Here is a 9,880-nt window from a genome sequence, read left to right as displayed (position 1 = left end):
TGATTAAAGATTGTCAAGGAGTATGAGCGGGCAGTTATTTTCCGTTTAGGGCGACTCCTGGGAGGAGCAAAGGGGCCTGGTGAGATACATACTTATTAGGAATAAAAACAATACTACAGATGGCAGGTACATAAATTGCTACTATGTTGTTTGCTCTGTCATAGGGATATTCTGGATTCTTCCATGCGTGGACACCTTTCGGAAGGTTGACCTGAGAACAATGTCTTTCAACATTCCTCCCCAGGAGTTGAGTATATCTATCATATAAAGTTGCTGCCTTAGAATTAGTAAGTTTATCAAAAATAAACCCAGAGTGCCCTCTGTCGGAAATTTAGGTAAATTACAACTGGGTTATAATAATTACAATTTACAAAATATTACTTGACAATCTTAGACTTGTGATGGTGTGTGTAAATGTTTTAGATATTTTTATTTTAGTCATGTATCTTATAATGTAAATGATCTTTTAGTTCATATTTTTTAGTCTGTAAGTCTTAAAATTGAAAACTTGGCCTTTGCTTATACTCCTCTACAGGTGTTGACCAAGGACTCTGTAACTATCATGGTGGATGGAGTGGTGTATTACAGAGTCTTTAACCCTACAATATCAATAACTAAAGTGGAGGATGCTAACCGGGCTACACAGATGCTGGCCCAAACCACCCTCAGGAACATGCTGGGCACCAAGAGCTTGGCAGACATCTTACTAGACCGTGAGGAGATGGCAGAACATATGGAGGTGGGTTATCCCACAAATTCCATGCAACTTCCCTTTTAAAAGACCAAATCCAGAAACACTTGTACCGGTGAACTAGATTAATTTGATTAATGTGCATGTAAATCTCTCAAAAGCCTATTCCTGTCCTACATTCATGATTCTGCTGACAGGTAGTAATCTATTCCGCCTCGAAGAACTGGGGTATAAAAGTGGAGAGGGTGGAGTTGAAGGATGTTAAACTACCCCCAACATTACAGCGAGCCATGGCAGCCGAGGCAGAGGCCACTAGGGAGGCCCGTGCCAAGGTGAGGTTATGTGCACATTTCAAGGACTTGAAGGGAAGGTTTACTTATATCACGTCAACCTGCAGTTGATTTAATCATCAATATAAATGAAAAGGAATAATGATTAACAATAATTTAAAATAATTTTTTAAAAGGAAAGAAAATAAATATATAAAAATTAAAAGCAAAAAAAAAAAAAAAAAATTGTATATTAACATGCTTGAATTAACAGAAAAGCATTCATATTATCATCAGGAGTTTGCTGGTTTGACCCTATTGATGCGTCAGCTCTCCAGCCGTCAGTGGCCAGGAGCCTAAGGGAGCAAAGTAGCACTGCCCCCTGTTGGGAGGGATGAATCCCTCTGCTCCATGTCATTCCCTGTGACACTAGGCACTGACATCTGTGAGTCTGTGTTTGCTGACAAGGGTAGTTACTGCTATCCTCCAAGTGTGTTGGGCTGCCCTCTGTTGCCCTATGTTGCATGGACAGCAGTTTGAGATGATGTGGTCCCTGGCATCGTGTGTCGTGGAGGAGATGTGCTCAACCCACCCTTCATGGTTGGTAGTTGTATAATGGGGAGGTTAGCGAATTAGGGTGGGAACTGGCTTTGCTAAATTTGGGTGTGTGTGTGTGTGTGTGTGTGATGTAATTCAAATCCTGACTAAAATATCTGTATATCAATGTACTATTCACACACCTGCCAAGTCTAGGCTGATCGGCTTTGCAGCTTTGTTTTGTGTCTGGAGGGCCAGCAACCTGTCTGATTGGCCGGGTGCAGGCGGGTGAGGTGTAAAGCTCTCAAGGCCACCTGCTTGTGAGGGATGTGATCATCATGGCTTTACAGCTCCTAAGACATCTGTCTTTGGCAAATAAAAGTGTGTGTTTCCATCCCATGCATTGGTGGCAGCTCTCTGAGCCATCTGCTGTGTCGCTCACTGACCTGTGAAGCTGCTCATTCATGAGACACTTAGCCAAACTTGGCCATAATGCCGATATGCTTTAGTCTGGTGCCTTAGCAGTAGGAAGTGTATATCATTCATTATATATTATATTATATATCACTCATATAATGTGCAAGTATGGCTGAATGATTAGTTCATTTTGCATTTAAACTCTATTTTATAACAAACTTAGAAGCAGCAAGAACTGAAGAAGTGAAATACCATGAGAATAAATGCACAAATGCACTATTAACTAAATGTAATTGACTAAAAAGGTAACTCCATAAAAAGCAGATTCCTCACAAGTGTACCAGAGTACAAATGAAACCATTTCCATTCACAAACCATTTGAGTGCAAATTCTCAAAATTACATATGTGCACGGTGAGATCGGTGAGAGCTTGGCTGCACGTAACTTGCAACTTTGTGTGGCCATGTGCAGGTGATAGCAGCTGAGGGGGAGATGAAGGCCTCCTGTGCCTTGAAGGAGGCGGCACTTGTGATGTCAGAGTCTCCAGCCGCCCTCCAGCTACGCTACTTGCAGACCCTGACCGAGATCGCCACAGAGAACAGCTCCACCGTGGTCTTCCCCTTCCCAATGGACCTACTCACCAGCACCATGAAAAAATGACTGCACACCTGGAGAAATGATCTTAATCAGATCAGAGACCATGTATAAATAGAATAGTGTTCACTGCATATGCCCATTAACTAATGACCAAGAAGTAATATGCACAAAGCTATAAATGCATCTATAAATATATAAATATTACTTTATTGTACATCTTGCTGTGCTTTCAAGCAATATGATAGAATGTATTTTTCATATGTCTTTTATCTATGCAGACAGTTATTCCATTGTTGTGGTTTTAATAATCTAAATAATTAATGCCCTGGACTTCAATGAAAATATATGTAATGTGTGCATGGTAGGTGTATGGTTAAATAATTTAAATAATGCTTCTGTTTAGCTCATATATCTGCCAGTTGGTGTGTGTGTGTTGTGTAGCTGTCTGATGGTTACATAGAGAAGGAGAACAGATCAACTACTACCATTTGGTGTGTCATGGAAAATCTGGGCTAAGTGAGCCATATCCTGTTGTTCCTAAATTCCTCAATATGATGGCATCATAATTTCTGTTTCATTCAAGATTAAAAATGCAGACTTGAGAATTAGTTGAAGAGAATAGCCGATCTAGTTCTTTATTGCAGGTCAATGTTAACAAGCATTATTGAGGCATCCTCCAGAGAATGTCTGACAATCACGCAGAGAACCCACATTTGTATATAATTTTCAGTAATGATTATGTAATCGCCCCACCTTCTTTTACAAACTAGTGTTTGAAACTTTATATCCAAACCATACATTATTATATGCAATAATGTGCAACTTTCCTATCATTATGCAAGTTGAAGTTTGACCCCATTATAGTCCATTGGAATAGTTTACTTTTTGTTAAAACAAAGATTATCTCAACTCACACCACCAAACAGCTGCAAGATAAAGTTGTTCTGCACCACTCTATCTTTGGGGATAAGATAACAAACCTTGCTTTGCCACAGAACTCTTAAAGCGGCTTTCAAGTCTCTTAAAAACAATGATCTTTCCCAGTACTAAAGAAGGGAACAGTCCAGAGTGATCTGCCTTTGGTTTGCACAGAGGCCTTGAAACCACCTGTATCAAAGCTTCTGCTCTGCACCCAGAGACCCACAAGGTCTAGTCTGTGTACCAATTCCTAGGCTTTACCTTAGGGTTTCTTATTCACTGCCCAGACATACAAATATAATTTTTATTACCTCAGTCCTGTGAGCTTTATTCATCAGATCTCCTCAATTTGATTCTGTTTTGGAAATCAGACAAACTTTTCAAATTTTTACTTGTAGCTGATTAGAGTGTTTGTTCAGTGTGAATAGTAGAGTGGCAGCTTTTTCATATAATGTACTTATTAGTTCATTAAAGCATTTAAGTGGTATATGGTCACATAAGATGGGGGACTATGAGGAAAGGGCCTTAATTCCTACATGGTTCACGCAATATAGATTTAAACAACCTCAAAGTAAAGAAAACAATGTCAGTGTTTCAATAAAAGTGCCCTGAAACTCAGCTGAGGTATAAAACTGGAATTATCCTGTGTTTGTCCTCACTAAACTCAATTTAGACAGGAAGCTTGTAATGCACTGATGCACCTGTCTTAAGACATAATGCCCTAAGGCCTTTCAAACAATAATGAACACTGCCCTGCCATTGTACACCCAAGTCATTCTTACAGTTGGTTATTCCCCTGAATAGAAAGGCTTATCTGTAGTCTTCATGTTTGTATAGACAGTCCCTCTCTTACATGCTCTTAGAAGCTAGGGAATTGTAACAATAATGATTCCTAAGCTATTGGTTCTGGTCACAACACTTATTCTGTTACATGATGTTTGACACCATTACAGAGGACCCGTATGCCATAACATATACTTAATCGTAGAATTATGAGATTATGAGAGCGGCAGAGGCATTTTCTTTACCTTTCAAAGCTTGACTCTTTAGTTAAGGACAATTCTCAGTCTTAGTGTATTATGACTCAAAAATAGAGATGTAGAGTAAGTAACTACATTGGAAAGCCACAGTTAATGAATGCTGTTCTATACATATTCTTGCTAATGTGACCCTGTCACAAGAGAGAGGGAAAGAAGAGGGAGACAGGGTAGGAATAGCTCTAGGTGGACTGGAATAAATGTGTGGAGATTTGAAGGAATATTGACAGTACTCCATAGGCATAATTGAATACCTCCCTAATACATCAGTAACTGATTTATGCTAAATTCTTTTAATTGTTCTCAGTTGTCCATTTTCCAATTTTCTATTTCTAAAAAGGTCATTGGCTGGCTTACAAACCACAAGGGGCACAACCCACAGACTAAGCATATTCTGATCTCCTCCAATCAGCTTTGAATTTGCCACCCCCTCCTTATCTCCACTATTATACGGACCCTTATCTATTGCCTCCTAGTTGTCTTCAGCTTGTTCTCTGGCTTCCCCTCTTTTCATCACTTTCTCTGTTGTTCTCTGCATAATGATGCCTCTCTGGCTGCTTCTGGGACTGTTGGGCCTCTTAGTACTTTGCAGAGGTAAGAAATAAGTCTGTTTTTTGATGGTCTATCTCTGCATTACTGTTCCCTTGCTGGATACCTTAGAATGGAAAGTTTGTGATTTAAAAAATATTTTCCATTTATGTCACTCTTTTAAGATAACTTTAAAGAATTAGAAGAATAAAGTTGGTATGAAATAGAGACGTTATACTTGATCTTGAGAAAAGGGCCAAAATGTTTGTGAAGAGAATCTAGTGGGCCTAGAAGAATGACAGAATCTCACCGATAGCATCTCACCATACAGAGTCCAGCCCCACAGAGTCTCATCCTACAGCGTCCCACCCTACAGGGTCTCACTCTAGAATCACACCCTATAGTGTCCCCCCCCACAGAGTCTCACCCTACTGTTCCCTAGTCAAGCAGGAGGGGCCTGTAGAGGAACATGGTACATAAGGTGAGATCTGCTTTTCTTATAGCCCCATGATCCAATTGTGCCCTAATTACAGAGGACAGATCATTTCTAAACACCATGGGGTTGCTGTGCCTGAGAGCTAGCACTGCTTATTTACACAGCATCGAGGGGAAAAACTGGCTCTGAGCTCACCCAGACATGATGCAAGTGAGTGGATGATATCCACAGTGGGGTGATTTGAGGTAGAAAAAGATGGGTGATAAGGTGGACTAACTGAATGGAACTGGGTCAACTCACTTCATCCTGGATCAGGATGAAGTTTACTAGAAAAAAGTTTACTCTGCTACTCTGATCTAAAGGAGTGATAAATCATTGTAAAAGGGCATAGGAGCATTTTGTGCTCCTCAAATTTAAAGACCAGGTTTCTATCCAAACATTTTGCAAATGTTATGTGGTTTTACAAAATTTCAGCAGAAAAAAATGCAAATTAAGTTGAGTTTACATCCTCTATGATTATGTGAAGAAACTTCACATGACATAGGTTATCATGATTAGGGGCAACATCGAAACAAGCAAAATGGAAAGATTTTATTCGGCATTATGAACTCTTCAAAAAACCTTTTCTATCACTCTTTTACACATTTTGTCTTAGTGATATTCTAACTTTTCCATCTCATCCTTGCATAAATGTTTGGGGGTGTTTTTCTTTTTTGAATTTTGGACTTTTTCCATTCAGTTTTTTTTTTGTGCATTTTCAAAATTCACAAGAACTTGGTGGATGGAAAACTAAGTAGTGTCTTATAGGTTTAAATTTTTTCTTATTTGCATTATTGGTAAAACAATAGACTGAAAATCTATAGTAAAATACATATAAGCAAAAAAAACCTATCATCTACACGGTATAACTGAAAGTGAAAAATGTTTTTCTTATATTCAAACACATGTTGTTACGAGGTCAAGACAATGAATGTGACAAAATAACCAACTTGGACTTCCGGGAGACATTTATTGGCACCAGCCCGGATGTGCGACTTCTCCTTTATACCACCACACACAACTTCAGCAGGGAGCCACTGTTTAATGTGACCCAACCCACCAACTTTGTCATACATGGCTACCGGCCCACTGGTGCGCCGCCCGTCTGGATCGACCACATCACACATCTGCTGGTTGCCCAAGCCAACATGAATATCCTAGTGGTGGATTGGAATCGTGGTGCCGCAAACCTCAACTACTTCACCACCGTGGCCAACACCCGGTACACTGCTACCAATATCACAGGCTTCATCCAGAGGATGAGGGTGAGCTGGAGCAAGAGAGATGTGTGTCAGGTGCCGAGGGAGTGATGGGACATGTCTGAGCAATGAATGAGATGTACATTCATTGTGGTTTCAGGATGAGGGAGCATCTCTTGACTCGATCCACCTGATAGGGGTCAGCCTTGGGGCACATGTGGCTGGGTACATAGGTGCTATGCTGGGAGGGAGAGTGGGTAGGATCACAGGTGAGATTTGACCCAAATCAAGGCTTTTTTTTTTTTCCCCATTAAACACTACCGGTGCCTTTTTCTTTTGTATGTTTTAACCTAAGCCACATATCCAAATGAGACAACTAATGAAATAGTCTGCCTTTGACATTCTTAGGTCTAGACCCAGCAGGACCAATGTTTACTGGTGTCCCTCCAGAGGAGTGCTTGAATCCATCTGATGCTCAGTTTGTAGATGTCTTGCACACAGACATGAACTGTAAGTGCATAAAACCTAAAACTGCAGGAGGGGTAGAGAGTGTGGATCCAGTGACCCAGAACCAAAATATCACAGATGGTAGAGAAAGTGTCACTAAGAAACACTCTCTCTTTGTCTCATGACAAGTTTTATGTAACAATGGCTTCGTGAAACACATTGGATAAAATGATCACAGCAAACCATGTCAGATAGAAATAACAAATCAATACCCTATGTACTTGTTTTGACAGCCTTTGGCCTCAGAGGAACTTATGGACATATTGATTTCTATGCCAATGGAGGACTAGACCAGCCTGGATGCCCAAAGACCATCTTCTCAGGTACACAAAAAAGAATGAAACTAGAGTGGAACACCAAAAAGTGAAAATTGGTACTCGATAGCTGTGTGAATGACAACAATGTCCAGACAGCAGAAGCTGGTGCTCTGTTTTCCCTGTTTTGTAGATGTGATTGGCCAAAAGTTTGGATGATGATGGTTTTCAATTTCAGAAAAAATGAGAATTGTATCATGCTTTGGAGTTCATCACTGCCCCACCTCTCCACAGGGAGGTCTTACTTTGTGTGTGACCACCAGCGCTTTGGTTTCCTCTACCTATGTGCTCTAAACCACACCTGCAGCATCACTGCTTACAGTGACTTCCTGAGTGGACAGTGTCTACAGTGTGAGGCCTTTAAGCCAGCATCCTGTCCTGTTCTGGGTAATGGAAACATCCATCACAACACTCAACTCAAACTCAGTAACAATTAAAATATCCCATAGAGCATAATTCATGCAATTTGACATCTGTGTGATCTTTATCTAGTTTATGACCTGAGCCAGTGGAGGAACACACTCTTAAAACTGAGTCAGACGAGGGTTTATTTCTCTACCACGGCAGAACCCCCTTACAGGAGTGAGTCAGAATCCCTTCACTCAGAACACCACAAACATTTCTTCTTGAAATTTAAAAAAAAAAAAATCTCACTGTAACAGACAAGCTACAGGGTGGGCATAATTACCTGGAATCTATACCTGCGATGGGGCGTAGTTACCATCTACCTGCACAGTGGGAAAAATGTAACAGAGAGCAGGATTGACCAGTAAGTAGCCTAACTTGACAACATAACTAAACTTTTGCACAGACTCATATGAAGATAATTCATGCAGTGGTCCACCTGTCTGATGCTGCATAGTAAACTGCTGAGGTTTGAGAAGTACACTGCCACACGCTTGCTGGCGCAGTTTGATGAGGAGCTGTATCCCATTCAAAAGATCTCATTGAGGATTGCCACTGGGAATGTGATTGGACCTCGTTACAACATTTGGCTCCTCCGCCTTTGAATAACTCCACTGGACCAGCCAGACAGGTGAGTCAGATTAAGAAGAGAGATCAAGTCCCTCATCATTAACAAGATTAACAATGAAGACATATTGCACTCCAGACCTCAAGTCTAAAATCCAGTCCTGAATTTTTTACTCACTGGTACTTAATTGATGGTACTTTAAAAAGGTATTCAGATCACTGTCCACAAGATCTTTCCACCCTCCTTTTAACAATGGATCCTAAGCAGAGGTATAGCAAAGTGACCAATAAATTGTACTGCATTGTTCAATTAACTACCAGTGATAAAATTCAGCGATGGAAAAGTAATCCAAAGTATCCAAATTACCCTTCATTCTTCATTCTTCCCCAGGCCACTGATGTGGCAATATAACATTATTATGGAGGAGAATGCTGAAGTAACCTTCCAGAGGTTACCATGTGATGGATCATGTTTATAGGCCATAATCATGCAGCACTTTTGGCATCCAAACTAGTCAAGTCTAGCAATGGCTTCTGTTACTGAGGAGTTACCATGGTTACTGTGGGAAGAACACAATGGGGCATTGTTAAATGTAACCTGTGGGTAATGGAAGCCATGACTGAAGAAACCAGACCACCTTTCTTGTGCCTTTATAACAGAACATTCTATATAGCTTTATTAGGGTTTATTTTGCTTCATATATTCTGGTAAAAATGGCTAGATATGAATTACTGATAGTCCAGTTATGGACTTAAATTCTTTTTTGCTATAGTAGACAGTATTTTAATAAACTAATGGCACTAGAAATGTTCAGTTTGAATCTTTAGGTTTATGCAACAAAGAACTATACTATAACAATTTCTTTAATGCTTCCAAAACACCGCTGACGCCTCTTCAAACGTAGCTTGTATATAGCTTTGAATTACCATATTTTTCCAATACATATCTCAGGAAAATTTTTACAATTCCCTTAAGAGATAACATATGTGAATGTGGAAGGTGAGTGAATGGCCATTAACCTTAAACAGATATTATATACAAATCCATGTGCAATTATGTGTATTCCGTTTGGCATTTTTTTCCCCCAAAGTAAATCTCAGTATTTTTACATGCAATAGCTGGCACATAAAGTTAAGTTCTAATAATTGTTTCACCACAATCAGGATGAATAGGCTCAATGGGCTTTGGGTAGATTTCATAATACTCAGTCATGCTAACTTGCTCTATAAATGCCAATATATGGACACAACTACTGGAAGATATTAAGATGCATATGTGACTACAGCTAAATTACATTCAGTTTCATGGTTCTAACATACTGATGTGTGAATTACAAGAAAAATCATTGAGATCATATTCTGTTAATACCTTTTCGACATCAGAATGTTATGGACAGTAGAATTTAAAAGGTATAATCT

The 9,880-nt window shown here is 39.8% G+C and overlaps 2 protein-coding genes across 2 annotated transcripts; both read left to right on the top strand.

The window, feature by feature from the left end:
• The first annotated feature begins 562 nt into the window (after window positions 1-562).
• zgc:112408 (stomatin) lies at window positions 563-2,574 on the top strand. Its single transcript, XM_035526401.2, has 3 exons — window positions 563-739; window positions 889-1,023; window positions 2,386-2,574. Exons 1-3 carry the CDS (start codon window positions 563-565, stop codon window positions 2,572-2,574), a joined length of 501 nt encoding a protein of 166 aa, XP_035382294.2.
• Window positions 2,575-4,968: 2,394 nt separating this feature from the next.
• Window positions 4,969-9,797, top strand: lipib (lipase, member Ib). Its single transcript, XM_027004464.3, is given in 10 exon segments — window positions 4,969-5,060; window positions 6,388-6,734; window positions 6,829-6,937; window positions 7,077-7,178; window positions 7,409-7,498; window positions 7,724-7,876; window positions 7,982-8,071; window positions 8,150-8,258; window positions 8,352-8,525; window positions 8,853-9,797. Coding segments are annotated over 10 exon segments (1,317 nt in total). The 5' UTR covers window positions 4,969-5,005; the 3' UTR covers window positions 8,941-9,797.
• The last annotated feature ends 83 nt before the right edge of the window (window positions 9,798-9,880 follow it).

The sequence above is a fragment of the Electrophorus electricus genome, chromosome 1 (assembly GCF_041902795.1).
Source record: "Electrophorus electricus isolate QZ-2024a chromosome 1, ASM4190279v1, whole genome shotgun sequence".
Taxonomy (NCBI): Eukaryota; Metazoa; Chordata; class Actinopteri; order Gymnotiformes; family Gymnotidae; genus Electrophorus; species Electrophorus electricus.
The sequence above is the reverse complement of the archived record's forward strand: the minus strand, read 5'-3'. Positions and strand labels throughout refer to the sequence as shown.